At 38.7% G+C, this 20262-nt stretch overlaps 1 protein-coding gene across 3 annotated transcripts in view; it reads right to left on the reverse strand.

Moving 5' to 3' along the window:
• The window catches only part of tsnare1 (T-SNARE Domain Containing 1), a 241031-nt gene that overhangs the window by 107333 nt on the left and 113436 nt on the right, over positions 1-20262 (reverse strand). For all 3 annotated transcript variants that reach the window (XM_039620211.1, XM_031749703.2, XM_039620210.1), the window contains exons 5-8: positions 18257-18347; positions 18076-18150; positions 17851-17907; positions 10917-11066 (exon numbers count right to left, since the gene is read on the reverse strand). In XM_039620211.1, coding sequence (XP_039476145.1) covers positions 10917-11066; positions 17851-17907; positions 18076-18150; positions 18257-18347 — 373 coding nt within the window. The remainder of the gene's footprint in view (positions 1-10916; positions 11067-17850; positions 17908-18075; positions 18151-18256; positions 18348-20262) is intronic.

Here is a 20262-nt window from a genome sequence, read left to right on the forward strand (position 1 = left end):
CAGATGCTATTTAGTAATTTCAGTATATATTTTCAAGTCTTTGCTCAAATACACTATTCTTAAACCATTCACAAAGGCAACAGATTAGACGCTTGTGAGCAATTATTTAGATTTATGATTATTTCATCAAAAATGATATAGTAACATGGTTAAAATTAGAGTAGTGGTAGTGGATTATGTCACTTCCTTGTCATGTCACTCACTTTTGTCTGTTCCTATTCCAGACTAAATGTGTTTCAGTGTTGCATATATGTCGTGGGACATCATTTCCTGTCAATAATTACTGTTCTTTGTGTTTATGTTGAATAAATAAGTTTAACAATTATAATAGGCATGTATCAAGAAAAGCAAAACAAAAAAACTTATGTTATAAATTTTTACATTTGAGATGTTATATCTGACATGTAATTTGGTTCTCAAGAAATTGGGACAAGAGGCAAAATGTGGGAGGTTCACAGGAGCTATTATGTATTGAAGGAGTATTTATATCAATTAGCAGTTTAACATGTGTATCAAAAAAAAAAGGCTGCTAAATGTAGTACAGTAAAGGCTTCATCAGTGCTGTATGTAATGTTGGTCCTCTGCTTAGAATCCTGAAAGAACAAATACAGATATATAAGAGGAAATATTCCTGGAATGACTGGGGGACAATGCAGGCACTTTTAAAGCATACTAGATTACCATTACTACAACACGGATGATAGGATTCCACAATCTAAATTACCTCAGTTTAGTAATAGAATTTCAGATATTTGCATAAAATATCAACAATCCAAATGTGCACTTTTCCATTGCATGTAAAATTTTAAAGAAACTGCAACACTCTGGTGCCAGATTGGATGAATTAAAAAGAGAACGCTGCCTGTGTTTACTCTGGGGTTATAGCTTGACAAGCTAGTTTTATTAAGTGTGTTTGCATTTGTTTCAGGAATTGTACATTTGTGCAAATTGCATCTGCAAGGCATGCGTAACAAACACAAGCTTGGTAGCATTAGCTTGCTAATACGTGTGCTAGCTAATGATTAAAGTCGATTTTTCAGAGGAATGCCAGTCAGTCTAAATGTGCGTGGTGCACATTTCCTTGCAGATACTAACCCAGATACATTTGGATCATATCATTTCTGGATCTGTTCATTACCCAGTTCATCCAGTGCAGATGCATTTTTGTTGGTAGTGGCTTGTTTTGACTGTATAAGATCTGTATTGATCAAAATGGCTGACTCGCTGTAAAACAGCCTGTTTCAGTTTAGGCGTTGTTTTCAATAAATTCCACGCTCAAAAAATGTTTTGTCTCATTCCCATTTCTTCTTGTTGCATGTTGAAGCTCAACTTGGAACCTTGTTAAGGTCCAACCATGCAAAATATGATTTATTTTTATGAGATGTTAATTTTAGTAGGAGTTAAAGTTTTGATGAATTAATTTAAAACACCGTCAAAACTGATACGTTTATGTGTCCCTGCTAAATGACCAACATTGTGTGGATGACATTAGTTGTTTATGGATCTTGAGGAAAAACTATATGTTGTTTACTTGTCAAAAAATAAAGGGATCCACTCGTCTTTAAATGGAGTCTCAAATTTCACTCCAATTCTGATGTTTTGAACAAGGCTAAAGGAATTTTGGCCCAATGAGTTTGTTTCTCCAGTCAGCCTTTAAATGGAGTCTCAAATTTTTTATTCTGATGTTTTCTGAGCTAAAGGAATTTTGCCAATAAGACATTGTAATCAGCTGGATTGTAAGAAGCACTGTTATGTAAAGATATTGAAGATACAAGTAGCTTAGATGAAGGACAAATAGTGGATCTGGTATTTTCTATGACACTAAAACATCCCTGCCTATCCCACTCTCACTGTCTTTGATACGTGTGCTTAATGCTGATATGAAATTCTCTCCACATCTACCACCCGAGTCTAAAGGCATTGGGCAACAGGACACAGTGTCACTGCTGCAGCAGAAAAACTGTTAAGCAGATTTACGTGCACGCCTGCTGGTGAGAAAAGGGGGGAGGAAGAGGGGAAAAAATGACCTTTTTACAACATGTAGTCCATGAGAGACATCTCTATTATTTTTCGCTGTGACTAAATAAACTGTTTATAAATGTAAAATCATGTCTCCTCTTTGGCAGTAGCCCAAGGACTAGACATCCCTGAACAATGTGAATGCCAGCAGCAGGACCTGAAGGTCAACAAGGAGACCAAGCTGAAATATTAAAGACAGACGTTGGAGTCTGCTGTGGCTCAATCTGCTTCCCCTTGTGTGATAATTTTTTTTTTTCAGAACAAAAGGATGAAGGCAACAAATGACATTCATTCCTGTCACTGTTCAAGAGCTTTTCTACACAAGCGATGGGCCTGGAATCAGCAGATATGTCCGTCTGTTCACCCAACATTTTGGCTCACACCAACACTTAACGTAACGGCTGGCCAGATTGCTGTGGAAATAACTGTGGGTATGCTCAGTACCCAGAACAGTTAAAGTTACCTCTGACTTATAGTCTAGCCCCATCCCAAAAAGTTTCTAATGCATGATCAGCACTTATCAGTACCCCTTGTCTACACTTGATCAAATCAGCTTAAACAGAGAACAGATGATGGTAGAACTTAATACTTGTGGGCACATCTGACTGGTTGGTGGAACTTGAGAATCAGGTATGCAGACTGACTTTGGTACTTAATTGAAAGATGAGATTCAATTTCTGAAGGTATGTAGATATATATATATTATGTATATAATATAATATATATATATATATATATAATATATATATATATATATATATATATATATATATATATATATATATATATATATATATATATAGATAGAAGCTTTAAAGAAATACTCTTTTCATTGGTGACACATTGTGTATGGTGGACCCATTGAAAGACACCACAAAGACTGATGTGGAATTTTCTGTGGACGGATTTCTGTGGATGGATGGATGGATTCTTCCCCCATTCATCCACAGAAGATGCCCTTCTGACTTTGGGGACATACATCATGAATCAGATTTTTTTTAATGTATTTCTTTTTTAGTGCCATGTCATTTCAACTTTATTTCAAGGTTTGAGTTGCCAATCCTTACAACAGTCTTAACTGTATAGTCTTATTTTAAATATGTAATTGTTCAGTTGTGGTGAATGTAGTTATGACAGTTAATTTAAAAAAAAATTGGAATAGTTAGATTTTTTTAATGTAATGACCTACTTTACTAGAATTTAATAAAAATTTTATGAAATATCAATATCCTTTTTTTTCTATATTATCTATCTGTATATTATTTAAAGGGCTTTTCTCATCAGTAGTTGAATCAATTTCAGCAACATGTCAGAACTAGTTGTAATAATTTAATGTGGTTTGTTGTGGTTTGTTGTTGCATGGCATTTTCACTGTATATCAGAAATAACACCATAGTTTACCTGCTTTGACAGTTATCGTGTTATTCTGATTCCCAATTTTACAGGGTTACAAGGAATTTAATGTGTGCAGTGAGACGCAACAGATTTCATAGAAAGCAATCTTCTTTTTATCTGTTGACCCACACTAGATGATCTGCCATCATGCTAGAAACATCTATGTATAAAGACAGGAAAATCAATGCACTTTTGATGGTAAAGGTTAATAACAGATGCTTTTGCTAAGAAACCACATTCTCTCAGACACTTTCTGCTCCAACCATTATAGTCTTGTTTGCCTGGTGAACTGATTTATCTGGGGGTCTTTCCACTATATCTGAAGTGTAACTATGTGGATGGATTGTCCTGAGGATGCATCAATAAGACAGAAACACTTTGCTGTGGACTTTTTTTTCCACTGCTTCTCGTGGCCAGGTGTGGTATTCAGATTGCACTTAATTAATCAGCAGAGACAGATCCTAACCTGAGGCTAAGCATAGGCTCCACAAACTCGTAATAAAACAACTAACACAGAACATGTGATTTTTGCTTGACAGGTGAGGTTGTAAAGTAGTAACCAATTCCAAACTTTCAATAAGTTAAACTACATCTCAAAATTAAAAAGTAGTCCAAGAAGAAGGAGATGTGGTATATCTGCCTGCCCAATTTATATGACTTTGATGCACGCACACATGTGCATAAGATGTATAGTTGTTTATCGATCATATTACATTGAGCTGAAATGAATTAAATTGACCTGATTGATATATGTAATGAGCCTGACTTGGATAAGTGGAAGAAAATGAATGGATGAATGGATATTTGTGTGTGGTCTTTATGTATTGTTCCTTGATTCTGTTATAAACTACATTTATATTTTTTATATTATTGTATAATTATATTTTGATGCTTTGTTTGAACTGGACTCACCTGTGCCTTTTGCAGCTCATCCCTGCCTTCGGTGTTGTCTGGTGTTCGCAGCATTTTTCTAAATGCAAGGTCTTCGTTGTCAGATAAAGTAAAGATGGTTTTTGAATTTCTTGTGTTTTCTTTATTTTTATGTGTATTGTTAAGTTTTCAGGGTCACTGTAAAAGTGAGTTATTTCTATGTGAATGAACACCATCTCCTGGTTGTCTTGGTTATTAATCATCCAGCTGATTAAGATTTTATTGTTATAGTTTTTGACACACCTTGCCATCCAGTTAAGGCTGATTTTCTATGAACATTTTAGGAAACCTGATGATGTTATATTTCAGACATTTTCAAATGACAGTTTTGCAGATAAAACCTTTTGTATTTGGATATTCCAAATCCTAGCTCTAACTTTATCTGCCATTGACCTGGTTGATATTAAGGAATTAAAAGTACCAATGGACTTGGAGAGCAAAGCTGACAGGAAGACTTCTGTAGCTTCAAGTCAGTGCATCAGGATCACAGCTGCAGCCAGGAGGCCTCAGCAGAGTGCGCATATATGGCACATCAAGTCTCTGAGGAGTGCAAAATTAACCTCAGAACCACAAACCTTTTCCAGAGAGAGAGAGAGGAAGAGAGAGGCTGATAACGATGACAGACATGGCTCCTCTGGGAGTAAAGCCATTAAAAAAAAGTGGCATGTTGGGACTCACAGCAAACACTGCTGATTTAGTGTATGGAAGGATGTTTGGGTAGAATGTTTGGACTGAAAGGATAGAGGCGAGAAGGGTGGTGTGGAGGTGAAAAAACACATTGTCAGATGCTATCGCTTTTCCCAAAGAAACAGCGTCAAGCCCCTCAGCACCTGCCTAAGTGCTGACGATGACATTTATCCATGCTGCTATAACTAAAGCGAGGACCAGACGACCCTGTCTGAACACCAATCATCTGCCTGGCCCATCTCTGCTGCAGTGCTGAAATGAAGCTGTCATTCGTGCGGCAGCTCTTTCACTGTGTGTCACTCTGCAGAGAGAGATTGATGCGCTTGCTTTTTTTTGTTCCTATTCAGGCTTCAGCTCCTGCGGTGGGATTAGCTGATTTGAAACATTGATGAAGTTCAAACAGCTCCGACTGGGCACAGAGATACATCTTCATTATACTGCAAAGTGCTCCTAAAACATTATCATTATTCTTCAAACTGCTGGACAGCAAGCTGCCGTCTGATGCTGGACTGTCACATAAAGGCTTGTCAATTTAAAAGCTGACTGCTGCGGCATGTGCCGGGCTTCTATCTTCTATCATTCAGCCATATGCTTCTGAGATGGCTCGTGAAGTTTTACAATATGTCTTCAAAAGTTTCATCAGCAGATTGTGCACAACCAGAGAGGATTGTTCAATAAACCCCCCACATCAGGATTCTTGTCGAAACATACAAATCACAACTGGTGTAGTGAGTGTTTAGTATTGTTTTCTTCTGCAATAATTCTCTAGTGTGGGAAACATATGTAATGTGATTCATGGAAATCATGCAGAGGTAGCTGGGTGGATGGCGGTAGCACAACATTCAGGATGGGAATTGACAAGAATTTAGCGATTTCGATTCTGTTATTGATATCACGTATCAATTCTCATTGGGTTCTTGCTGGCTCTGCTTCAAAAATCACCAACATTGCTTAAGCATGATGTAGGTATTCCCCCCTTTTGCTGTGATCAGTGTTGTACTCATTACACAAAGAAATAGAGTATTACACATATTACAAAGAAAAGGTTACTTGAAAATAATGCCATACATTACCTAATTACTTGCCAGGGAAAGCAATTCGTTACACTACTCGTTACATTACATACGAAACATATTGTCTTATAAGTACCACTCCCAGACACCAACAGAAAACCCTATCCTAATGACAACACACATGTGATCTTTCTCTTAGTATTTAGGTACGAACACAAAGCTGACAGCACAAGGCAAAGATGAAAACCAACACAGAGACTTCAAAGCGCTCATCACAGTGATTTTACTTTAGAAACGGATGCTGCAGCCTGACTGCTGACAGCCTGACTGCTCATCGCTGCCTTTTTTACCTGTTGATGATCAGACTGGGTCAGCATCAACTCAGCTTTACCATCTCACTCTTGTAAAAATAAAAAAAATAAATTACTGTCCTTATCCCTAGTGCAGACCACATCACTGTTTTACTCTTTTGACACATGACCTGAAACCAGCTGATGGTAGTGCAAGTTCAAGTGGAACCAATAAGGCAAGGCGACTAACAATTCCAGGGCATCAAATTGCTGGGAACCGGTTCTCAACAAGAACCAGTTCTTGATTCCCATTCCTATTCAGGACCAGAAAGCAACATCATGAGTCTTAGTGTGGTTAAGTTAGGACAAACATAAAACTGTGGTTGCTGAAAATCACCACCCATCAAATTTAGGATTAGGATTTAGGTTTGGTTGCTATCCATCCCTTTTTGTAGGCTCTCACTTGTTAGGAATATCTAAATAGAAAAGCTTTTAAGAAAAGCTAGTTTCTGAGAATCTGAATATTTAACTAAAATAATACCCAACCCTTATCACAGCTGTATATGGATTAGGGATGGATTTTGTTTTAGTCTCCCAAAAGATCTGGTCAATGTTAAGTGGTTACAGTGGTCAATTATCCAAATAGTGAGGCTTTGTATGTATTAATACAGTATAGCAGCTGAACATACTATTAGGCTAGCGACTAGAATACGGGACACATACCAAGAATACCTGTTCAATCAAAATTAATTTCACTTTGATCTGCTGAAAAACTGCAGTGATTTCCCTGTCTCCTTTATTAGGCTCTGGGATGGTAACCTTAAATGTTTAAAGAATCTGCTTCCTCTACAGAAGACGTGTCAGTGGGATTAAAGAGGTCCTCAAAGATTTCCTTGTAACGCTCGACTATATCCTCAGTTGAAATCAGCAGCATTCCTCCTGCACTATACATGTTCTACTTGACCTGCAGGTACCCCTCAGCTGCCTCCCACAGTCTATCCAAGCCTGAAAGGACTCCATCTTCAGCTTGATGGCTCTCTTCACCTCCAGTGTTGACCATCTATGGATTACCACCACAACAGGCACCAATCACCTTAATGCAGCAACCAAAAAAATGGACGGTCAATTCAGACAACAGAGAGTTGACATTTCATGTCCCAATAGCAATCCTTGATAACCACAAGGGCCTCCATTCTTGACCGTCACCTGACACACATTGCATTCAACCTCTGTGGTGCTTCCTAGAGGCGGTGGGCCTACAGGAGAAAAGTCTCCTCATCATCTTGTGTCTGGCCATGCCCCAGGAGCTAAGGACACCAGGTGCTCCCCCTGGAGTAGGGCTGGGCGATATGACCCCAAATTCACATCTCAATATTTTTTAGCTGGATGGCGATATAAGATATATATCTCGATATTTTTTTAAAGCCATAAAGTAAGAACAAAAAGAGAGTTCTTAGTCAAAGCTGTGTCCCAGATGTCACACAGGGACTTTTATTAACATACAGCATAGATGTACATGAAAAAACTACTCAAAAATAAATTATGAGCATTTATTAAATAATGATGCTCCATAAATAAAATAAAACTATGTTGTTTTGTGCATAACAAAGAGCTCACAATTGTGCAGTCAAAATGTAAACTAAAAGACGCTGAGCAACTTCTACTGCGTGACTGACAGCCTGGAGTTTGAAATCCGCTTCGTAACCATGTCTCTGAACAGGAGCCATTTATGGTCCTTATACACACACAATACGGTAATATTACGTTGAAGCACAGTACGTATCACTCCGCGAGGCTCCTCGGTAGCCGTAATGCTCCGACAATCCATCAAGCGGTGCAGCTCCGTAGCTTAGCAAAGTCGAACTAAAACATTTTTTGACAGATTGCTGAGCGCTGTGTATCACATAAAATCAGTTCGCGGCCAGCCCCACGCACGGGGCGATGCGCAGTAACTCATTAACGGAGATTCGCCGTGTCCATCTTGTCGCTGCCTGCAGGTGAAGCGATGGGGGAGGAGGGGGAGTTGTGTTCAGTGAAGGAGAGGCGAGGTCGAGTAACGTTGCGTAAAGACAAAAGTGGACGAAAGAGAGGCAAACTTGCGGCTCCACAAGTATAATTATAACGTAACATAGACTATATCGATATAAAGGATATTGTCACATCTTATATCTTGTATAAAAATATATCGATATTTTTAAAAAACTCGATATATATCCCAGCCCTACCCTGGAGGTCCTTCCCCAGGCCTGGTTGTCTCCAGGTTGTGGCCTCCGTATCCCTATCCTGGGGAACCTGGTCCCTTGGTTTATTACCTCTCATAGGAGTCATCTGAAAATGTGAAAATCTCGAGATTAATTCGCTCCTTATGTGCTATCACAGCAATTTTATGAATGAGAAGATTAATTCGAGTGGCACTCAGCTGTTTCATGGGCAGCAGTAGGGGAGGAGTCAGAGAGAAACTTAGAGTTTGTTGAAGAATACCTGCCAGTGAGCAGGTTTAGTTCACAGTCTGTTACTGTGGTAACTGACTCAGAGTGGAAGTTCACTTGCTTTCTTGAACAGAAAACCAGATTTGTGAGGTAAACCTGCTTCCTGTATTAGGGCCATTGTCTGTTGCTATCATTTTCAATCTCTTCGTTAATTTTCTAGTCTTTTTTAATGATAGTCTTAGCCTGATTTCTTTAACCTGGGTTCCTCCAAGCAGGCACCTAAAGGATCAGGATAAGCACTCACATGAAAGGGCATCTTCCCAATTATTGATAAGGGTGTTGGCAACAGCGTGGCTGACTTTTCTTAGCTGAGAAGCATTATGATTCCATACACATTTTACCTAGGTAAAGGAACAAACAAGGCTATAAGCACCTTAGTAATTGGGCAGCATTCAATATCCTGCAGCAGCATGGGGGTACTGTGACAAAATACTAATAAGCTTTTGGAGGTGGGAGACGAAGACGAAGCCTGTTTGAGTTTCTAGTTACTAACTTGGCATGTGTTGGCCTCCTGGGAGGCAGTATTTGAAGAAAACAAATGCCTAATTTGTTTTTCTTCATCGTTTTTTTGGAGAGTGTTTTCTTCAGCTGTGGTATTTCAGGTATGCGGCTGTTTTAAAAGTAAATGGCCAGCATATTTTATTTTTACTGCATATAACTTCTGCATGCAGAAATGAGTTGTCATTGCGGTGCAAGTAGTTTAGTAATCCTAGGAGTATAAGTAAAGAGGCTTACTATTAGTTTCACACATTCCTGGACAATGACACTTTTTACTTTTTACCTCTGATTTAAAATCCACTCTTGTAGTGTGCAAACAGCTAAGATATGATTGATGTGACTGCAGACTTTCAGCTTTAATTCAGTGGGTTTAACAAAACGTTTCAATTACAGTCATTTGAATACATTGTACCCCATTTTCAGAGGCTCAAACTGTATGTACAAACAATTTTATATACATGGATTATTTTTAATAGCAGCGTGAAAATTATTTGAAGATAAAAAACCATGGATTACTTAAATTCTGTGTTTTCTCCCTTCAGTTGGCATTCTGGCATTTGCTGGATAATCTTGACCACGGAAAGTGAAAGAACTATTACTGGACACTACAGTGACTCATTATTGCTTCTATTATATTGGCAATTACTTTCATTTTTTAAATAAGGCCCAGGCACTTCCTAAAACAAGGGAAGCTCATACAACACAGGGGAATGGATTTGTAAGGGACTATTGGCAGTGAGGGCATATGTGAGAATAAATCCAAATACACAGCAGTGTGTGCTAGTTGTAATGAAAGAGCGTCAGTGAATCAGTGCAACAGACTCTCTCACTGATGCTCACTTTTGGATAACAGTAAAGTTCCATAACACAGATTAATCAGATAAAATCTATCAGGCAATGATACACACACTGCACACAATGCTCATTAGCAAGACTAATTTATTTTTGGTTTGGATAATTTATTTTTACAGTGTATGTACACAATACCGAGAAATATGACCACACTATTTTCTTCTGACTCCAGCCAAAGCATTAGTAAGCTTATATTACAACAGTTAATTTAAAACACTCTGAGATCTGCTTTAAGAACAAATAACCTCTCCTACATTTCACATATTGGTTCCCTGTATTTTTGTCCACTGCTGTATAATATTTTAGAAACCTGGGGAGCTGAGTGTCAGTGCAGATCTGCTGAGCTGGGTTCTTTTTTTTTCTTTCATAAGCTCAACAAAATGCAGAGTTTCGGTGCAACAAACAACTCTTTACAGTCAGGCAGCCTGCAAAAAGTTGCTGAAAGATGCAATAGACGATGGCTGCAGTAGTCTCCGTATGTGTACACAGGACCACATCTGTGGTGATTACAAGCACAACCTATACTAACTGTGGAAACTGCACACGCCATTTTTCTTTTCTTTTTTGATGCCGTGTGGTGCAGTTATAGTTAAGGAAGGCTTCTACTCTCCAGCAGCTTCTGTGGAGCTGTTCACTGACCATCAGCTGATTGGAATTGTTCTAGTAGGTGTTTGAGTAGGAAAACTATGCAAGCTCTGTGTCTGATGAATTCAGCTGAGCTGATGATATGTCACTGTTCTTACCTCAATCTGAAGCAAGGCCTCCTCTCTCTGACGGAGCACCTCCACGTCCTCCTCACTGATCTCAGACAGGAAAGCCTGACCTCCTCCCTCTGAGCCTGCTCCAAACAGTGGACCCTCCTCTATCTGCTCACTGGATGGAGTCTGAGGACTCTGTGAGAGCAAAGACATTTGCTTTGATTAGATTTAAAAGGTATAGCTATAACATCAAAAATTCAGACAGTGAGCAGTTACTTTGTCTGTTGCCTGGGAATACAAGTGCTCAGGTTTTTGATTAAGTAGCAGCATCTTATTATCACAGCAGCTACCAGTTACTGCTGTCTTTCATCTCTCATCTTAAAATTCATGGACAATCCAGCTCTGAGGTTGATGGTTTTTTAGTGATATGTGTCAGAATTAAAAATAACAACAGCAGTGAAAATATATATTGACTAATCATTTTACACATTTCAAATGTGTAATTAGCACCATTAAAATAGCCTCTTAAATATTTTGCATTTCTATTATTATAATGTAATTTCTATTTATCCTGTCTTGGCTTCATTCACTTTTTGCTAAATGATCTTATTGCTTCAAAATTGTTATGTCATTTGATATTTTTTAAGCAAAAATTAATTATATTTAGCTAAACATTATTACTCTCCATCGCCCCCAACCACTGTCAGCAGCTGCTCTTCCTGAACCTGGTTCTGCTGGAGGTTTCTTTCTGTTAAAAGGGAGTTTTTCTTCCCACTGTCAGCAAGTGCTTGCTCATAGAGGGAAGTGAGATTGCTGGCGTTTTCTCTCTATTATTGCAGTACAATATAACAATATAAAACACCTTAAAGTGATTGTTATTGTGATTTAGTGCTACATAAATATAAATGCACTGACAACTAAAAATTGATTAATTAATGTTATGTTTATGTACCTATTTATTATATAACCTACTTTAAGCTAACCTTTAAATCGATTTCTTTTAGCAAACCTCCAGCTGTACATTTGTGAGCTTTTTTTTTTTTGGCTCCCTAGTTTTCCTGTTCTTAAATCAGCAGCTACAAATGCATCAGTGCAGGTTTTTTCTGTAGTTTGAATTTCAAGTTTGCATTTTGCTCTTCGTGTACATCACAGAAACTGTATAAGCAGTGTTTTGCATCAAAGGTTTATTCAATTCAATTCAATTCAATTTTATTTATACAGCGCCAAATCACAACAACAGTCGCCTCAGGGCACCTCATATTGTAAGGCAGACCCTACAGTAATACATACAGAGAAAATCCCAACAGTCCCTACGAGCAAGCACTTTAGCGACAGTGGGAAGGAAAAACTCCCTTTTAACAGGAAGAAACCTCCGGCAGAACCAGGCTCAGGGAGGGGCGGGGCCATCTGCTGTGACCGGTTGGGATGGGAGAAGGGAGACAGGATAAAGACATGCTGTGGAAGAGAGACAGAGATTAATAACAATGCAGAGAGGTCTATTGACTAAAGGACTTTAATAATAATAGAAATACTACAAATAAAAATACTACGACATATATATGTATATAAATCACAAAAGTCTCTTCTGTTATAGTTGATAGTTGTCAGACTTGATCAGAGTAACAGTTGTAGCCATTTTTAATGTTTTTTCAGATTGACCTTCTGGTTAAAACCATGAATTTGTTTTGGTAACAAATTTGTTAACATTTCTGTTACAAGCACGTGGTGTAGCCATTATCAGTATATACTTTGTGTTAGTGGAGATGATCGTGAATGTTGAGGCTACATGTGGTACATGCACACATTTTGTTTTATGTGCAAGCAAAAGCATAAGGGAAGAGAAGAGACATGGAGAGAGGCCTGCTTACTCTTTTGCATTGCTAATGTGTTTCACCTTTGTGTGGTTGAGTGCACAGCTAATTCATGGTAGAGGGACCAGTGTGGGTCAGAGCACAGGAACCAACTCAGGCTTAGTCACAGCACTCTGTCTACTGGCCATGTTGTGACTCACCATTCCTTAGCACACTCTGGGTGTTCACTCCTCCACATACATATATAACACTCCAGAATATATTAGTACATTACACGGATGGAAAGGGACTCTCAAGACAATCATTCTGAAACATTATTGCACAAGTTCACACACTGGTAGAAAAGTTCACACAGCTCCCTGCTGTTGATTCCGGTCATCTATGATGATGTTCATTTGAATATGTGTGTGGGAAACAGTCAATAACAATTGCATTGGTTTGAAAAGTGCTTTTCTGCATGTATATGGATGACGTTCCAAACGTCAGGGTAGCTCTCATCACTTCCTGTCTACTAACTTCTTCTACTTCATGTACAGCAGAGAAGTCAGAAAATTGTTGGTGGTTACATAAAATGATATTTGACCAGTTTGTTCTTCCCTAATATATGCACTGATTAGAGAGCTTCCTGCTATGCATTGAATGTAGTTGAAGTTGTGTAATGTATTATACAGTTTGCCGCCTCCATAGCCCTTTATCTCTAAAGCTTGCAGTATAATAGACCTTAGTTATAGGCCTTCAGGGAGGCATAAAACATTAATACACGTGAGTCATCTCTCTGTTTGGGCAAAAAAATAAGATGGCTTTTTAGAGGGTGTGTGTAGTAACAATGGTTCTTTGCAGAATACTGTTCAACCAGTTCAAACTGCAAGTCGTTCTCCTTTCAACTTAACAGAAAAGCATGTTTGAGACCTTCAAACACCCTGGTGGATATTGAGTGAGAAAGAAAGCTGCTTCCTCTTAGCTATACATGATATACATGATACACCTACATGTCATTGTACTTTCCCCCCAGTTACCCAAACAATTTGCAGCAGTAGAAAAATATTCACAACAAAAGATTTTTTTAACTTACTTTACTTTACAAGATAATGCTCACACTAATTTTACAAACTTGTACAAATTTGTAAAATTTGAAGCTTGTACTTTCATAAAATGGAAAATTACAAGAAGCTAAATGCTAACGCTAGGCTATATCAGAAATTAATGTCCCAACAACTAAGCTCCCAAAATGTTGATTCTGTTCATCTAGATGTACTGTTTTCAGTGGGAGAAATGTTTAGTTACTCATTCAAGTGTCTTACCTGGATGACTGAGCATGCAATCAATTGTATAGTATCATTTATCCACTTAGTGTAAAAGATTATTTTTTTTGCAGCTTTCTTTTTCAGTCTATATTACGAGGGGTGAGGTACACCCTGAATAGGTCGCCAGCCTATCTCAGGGTCAACACTAGAATTCCAGTAAAACCTAAAAGAAACTCAAAAATGTCTAGAACCTAAACCAGGGGTCAGCAACCTTTAACACCCAGTTTCCACGGAAAAGAAAACACTGGGAGCCGCAAATACTTTTTGAAATCTAAAATGAAGATAACAATGTATATATTGTTTTTTTTTAGCTTTATGCTTTGTGTGAACATCTAAAGTAAGTAAGTAAAGTTTATTTATTAAGCGCTTTTCACAGACAGGCAGTCACAAAGCGCTGTACACAAATATTAAAATAAACAATACAATCATCCATCCATGGATGGATGGATGGATGGATGAATACAATCAATAGACATTATACACAATGTAAAAGATCAAATGTAAATAATGTAAAGAATATAAAATACGTAGATCAACAAAAGGCTTGTTTGAACAGAAAAGTTTTTAACTGCTTTTTAAAAGAATCCACAGAGAAACTAAGGTGTGCTGCGTATGTAATCCATGAAGTGCTACAGAGAAAACTACATTTTATTTATGTAAATAACACATTTTGAACTCTTAAAGAAATATAACAAAAGGAAAGACACCCAGCTGAACTAAAATGATCCATGTAGCAATCAAAAACTGTTATAAGCCGCCTCCCTTATATCTCCTTTGGGCTTTTGGAGCCTTGACCTGACTTTTAAAAAATAATTGGAAAAAAAGCTCTATGCTGCTAAAAGATGAAAAATAGATATTTGCAAAATTCTGCCTAAATATGTATTTTACCTGGTTAATGTATGTGGCGGGGCGTGGTCTGCAGTGCCGCTGCATGGGAGTCGGACGCACCTGAGCGGCACCCGCAATCACGCCTCGCCGCCTTAAAGTCTGTGCTCTCTCTGCTGTTGTGTTGTCGGGCTGTGAGCTGAGACGCTACAGCCGGCTGTATGCGTACAGCAACCGTGTGTGAAAAGTGGTCAATAAAGAGATGCTGAAAAGCGCGTTCATGCAAACATCGTCGGGTCTGCCGTGATATGTTTACAATAAGACTTATGGTCCCGAACCTCTGCGCACAGCGTCTGCAAATCGGGGCTTTCATCTTTACGCAGGACTGTAAGCTGTCATCTGCGAGGCGTGAGCGGTGTTTGTTTTTAACATAGTTCACGGTGGAGCTGCTGACATAATGTGGATCCGAAGATCCATAATTGGCCTACCTGGGGTCGAAAGTCTCGATAAATGCACGGTGTTTCGGCGGGTATACCGGCTTCAGCGAGTGTGACGCTTATTTTGAGCGATGAAAAAATAATAAGATATATTTTTATTTTTATATTTCAAAATCACAATTATCTTCCAATTTAGAACTACAAGTTAAAAAAAGAACTAAACACAAATAAAATACACTTCAGCTAAATACTTCTAATTTATTTTCCCAAACCACCCGGAGCCGCAAAATAAAGACTAAAGAGCCGCATGCGGCTCCGGAGCCGCGAGTTGCCGACCCCTGACCTAAACAATAACATCAGCCAGCTAGCTTAGCAAAGTACACAAAAAATATGGAAATTTAATTCTCTCTAAAAACTGTTGGATATATCGTCCAGGGAAACAATGGAACTGATTTGATGATATTTTTAGATCAAAGACAGATTTCAAAAAGAAAAGTTGCTTTCCTTATTTTGAATGTTGATCCAACCATGGTGATCTCCCTTGCAGTATTGAGGGTTGTACAATGAAGAAAGATTAATGGGTTAAGTGTGCTACGTCAAGCTTAAAGTCAGAGTTTTTTGGGCCACAAACATTTCTCTCTTATTACCTGGCTAAATCACCATGGTAACTTATGCTGAAAACTTGACTTTTGGTTTGAAATTGGCTAAAAGTGATTCCACTGATTCTTTATTTACATCTTTGAGTACAGTATAGATTTGCTGTTGTATTAATGTGTTGTTACCTTACTAATGTCACATCCAGCTGTAAAGTGACAGCAGTGCAAACTGCATCACATTGTCACTTAAATCCACATGAACTCCACTGATGATGCAGAAAAGGTAAAAATGTTTTTAAATTTGGTTCAAACTCTGTTTTATACTGCTGCAGTTAACAGAATACAACACACACCAAGAATACCTCTTCAACCAATAAAATGAATTTCACTTTGATCGGTGACAAAATAAACTATTTCCACATCTCCTTTATCAGCGAATGGCATGGTATGCATTACTGTTTAAATGCATCCAGTCTAAGGTGTCACAGCTCTGATGTGTGGCTGTCACCTTAGAAATAACTCAGTGTTTAAATAATTAACTGGAATTTAAATATTTATTTTCTGTTCTTCGCACTAAATCCCCAAATTAATGATTTTCTGCAGCATTAAATACTTGTGTTTTTTGCAGCAATGTTGAATTTTATTTTCTTTTGCTTATCCAATTCATGGTCACGAAGGGGCAAGTCCAGCCGCTGGGCCAAGAGGTAGTGTACACCCTGATAAGTCCTTTAAGCCTGTGATGCCAGTGTGTTACATTTTACTGTTATTTTTCTAATGTTCTCCATAGCTTTTTATCACCGTTGTACATTATGTCAGGAGTAGGCGGCACTTATAGGTATCTTTTTATGCAGAAGAAGAGTCACATGGCACGTGATCCACCCCTTTTTATGTGAGCGTGAACAGAGTCTGAAGCACAAAGCCCGACTTAACCATGAAAACCAATAAATGCTGTCATGATACCCGTTACCTCTGACTGGGGTTTTAGGTTTTGTCAATCCAGCTAATGCAAATAAAGCTTGGCTGTGTTGAGCTTCCAATGTAGTATTCCTCTCATGTCAGTTAACAAGCTGAGAGCTAAAAACACACATAAAGCACAATAAACTACCATTAGAAATGAGAGGAGATCTGACAAATATTTTATTATTAAATATATATTTGCAGTGTAAAATTACATAATGTTTAACATGTTAGTAGTTTTACTATTATGAATATTTTAATGGGCTGTTTCGATTCACCAGCTTTCAAATGTGAGAAAACATTAGGAAGAATTTCTAAAATTGGCATAATTGGGGGGAGGGGGAAACGATCACATATTTGAAGGTTAAAACTGGTGCAAATCACAGTTGAGCTCTTCGCTTTGCCCTCGTTTGTGGTACGAAGTCTGAAGGGTGAACAAAGAGTTTCTGTCTGGGGAGGGCTGTTAAATAAATCTGAGCAACGAGCATCTAAAATGATTATAACAGGTTCCCTTTAAAAGACCACCGTTTTGGTTAAATATTTATATTTTATGCTTGGTAATAGTGTTTCTACAGCAAGTGCTGAAGCAAACCTGAAGCACATGCAAAAATTCACCTTGATAAATTTGCTGTTTTATTACTTGTGCGCATGCAGCCATCTCATGTACAAAGAATATTCAATGCATTTAACTTCATATGGGGTGGTTTCAGTAATCAGGGATAAGGAACTGTGCACGGGCAGGCTATGAGGAGTGACTTTAATATCTTCAACACAAGCTCCCATCTCTTGGCTCTCACTGGGCCACATGGTGAAAATAAACTGTCACCAGTGACAAAATTAGAATCAGATGAAAGAAATTTCACAGCACACAAGAGTGGGATGTGATGAATGGAGTCCACTGTATTATAACAGAGTGGAAGAGACCAGACTGAGCTTCAAAGGAGCCCTTGTGAGAATGCAGCTGAGCGGAGAAATGCCATCTCATCATCCTACTTTGTTATGAATGACAGTGAAACAAAAGGAGGATTTTGCTCTCTGTATCAGCTCACCTTCTTCTTGTCTTTCTGTGCTGGAGGGAGCAGGGCCCTTGAGCGTTCTGCAATTTTCTGAAAGAGGAGCATATGAAGAGACAGGGTCAAGGACTCTCACAACAAGTAGCACAAATGTGACTTTGTATCTGTGGAACAGCATCTCTTTAGTTCTCTTTTCAGTAAAATTAAATCACCATAGCATCGATTTCAGGTGTCAAATGAGTGCATTCAACATGCAAATACCTTCTGGAGATCCCCATATCGCTGCACAGACTCAGAGAGCTCAGTCTTTAGTCTGGTCAGTCGCAGACGGTCTTGCTGTGCAACAAAACAGAATTCAATTCAATTAGCTCAAATGTTGTTTAATCTACTGTTTATTCTTCAAACTAATATTCAATGAGGGAGGAAAGGGAGCATAAAATACCCGTGAAGAGCCACTGATTATATCAGAGAGCTGTTTGATGAGTTGGCTTGTGCTGGTGATGACTTTGTTGGTTTGCTGCTGAGTGGAGTGCCTGGAAAAAAACATGGTGTGAAAGCAAAAAGAGAGTACATTTACTAAAGACTGAGAAGACATTAGATATGCCAATACTGTATTACTATAATAATATATAACCAGAGAATGTGTGTGTGTGTCTATAAATCTATATTTGATTTTGAAAGTGCTACTACACCAATTTGACAGTTGTTAAGAAATGGTAAATGGTAAATGGCCTGTATTTATATAGCGCTTTCTAGTCCCTAAGGACCCCAAAGCGCTTTACATATCCAGTCATTCACCCATTCACACACACATTCACACACTGGTGATGGCAAGCTACGTTGTAGCCACAGCCACCCTGGGCGCACTGACAGAGGCGAGGCTGCCGGACACTGGCGCCACGGGCCCTCTGACCACCACCAGTAGGCAACGGGTGAAGTGTCTTGCCCAAGGACACAACGACCGAGACTGTCCGAGCCGGGGCTCGAACCGGCAACCTTCCGATTACAAGGCGAACTCCCAACTCTTGAGCCACGAAAAGAAGGATTTTATTTTAAATACCTCTGCCAAATATGAATCACAACACACAATGTTTATCACATAAGACGTCTGTGTAATATGTACAACAGGGAAGTGTCAGATAATCCAACACAGTCTCATTGTGGACTATTACTACTCTGCGTAGTGTCCACCTAAGGTCCTTTCTGTTCCAGGAAAAACGGGACTGTTTTATTTAGAACAGCTAGGACCCTAGTACTGCAAAAACTCTTGTGTTGCTCTCTCTCTCTTTCTCACGCTTTGTGTATATGTATATGTTTGTTTGTGTGTGTCCACGTGCCAAACTGCAAGAGCCAAGACTAAATTACTCCCCTAACCATAATCCAATGAATGCCGTGATGGTGACTACATCTATCATCTACACAGATTATGGTTCACCGTATTTAGTCTCTTATAAATCAAACAGTAAATACTGAATAATATATCTTCCTGATATTACTGCAGATACATCCTCGTCTTGGAGCAGCCCAAGCTATGGATGGATGGATGAATGCTTCTGCTGCCAGCTTTAAAAATGGTAACATTAAATACCTAAACAAAGAATTTAAAGGCAGATATTCGTGAGGTAGAAGAAAACTTATTTTCCCCCAAAAATAAGTTAAAACACTATATCAAAAAAGCTAACCCTTTTGACTAACCCTTCTGGGACCCTGAGCAACCTTACCCTCAGGTATGTGTGGGTTGAGATTACATTTGACCAGTGGAGAGACTGACTATTACCAGCAGTATGATAGAGGTGAAGAGTGTAAAAGCCGAATCCTCTCTGTTCTTTCATGTTTTTTCCTTTCAAGCCCCGCTGGGGTGTAAGGTTGAAAGTGCAGCCATATTCATAACTCTGCAGCACATCCGCTGGAAGGCCAGGTTAAGACAGTTATTAAATATCTAAGCTGTCAGGTCATCCTGGGCTTACACACACCCTCAACTCCCATCCTCCAAACCTGACACTATAACAGGCTGCCCCACAGAGATAGGGAGCTCCACAAACACACCTCTGTTGCAGCTACTCAAATATTGATCTACATAAAGCTGGTGGAAGGACGGGTGGACAAGCAGATTCCAGTGGACTAGCCCGGAAGGAGCATGTCACTGTCTGTTGTGAGAAAAACCAAAGTGTCACGGGGGGACGTCTGAAACCACCAGCTATTATCTGTGTGGAACAGGGTTAAAGACGGTTATAAAGCCATGGAAGTTAGAAGAGGTTGAAGTTAATTTTGCTGCTTAAAATAAAAGTTTTACTGTAAAGAGATAATTAGATTGGACTGCAGCCAATAACTTCTCCTGACCAAAGTCGTAATAGAAAAGAATTGTCTCTGTGCAGAAGTTTTACATTTATTATTTAATCAAGATTTAAGACTTTAACCTCTTAACACCTGTCCAATCACCAGTTAACC

The sequence above is a fragment of the Oreochromis aureus genome, linkage group 11 (genome assembly GCF_013358895.1).
Source record: "Oreochromis aureus strain Israel breed Guangdong linkage group 11, ZZ_aureus, whole genome shotgun sequence".
NCBI classification, from domain to species: domain Eukaryota; kingdom Metazoa; phylum Chordata; class Actinopteri; order Cichliformes; family Cichlidae; genus Oreochromis; species Oreochromis aureus.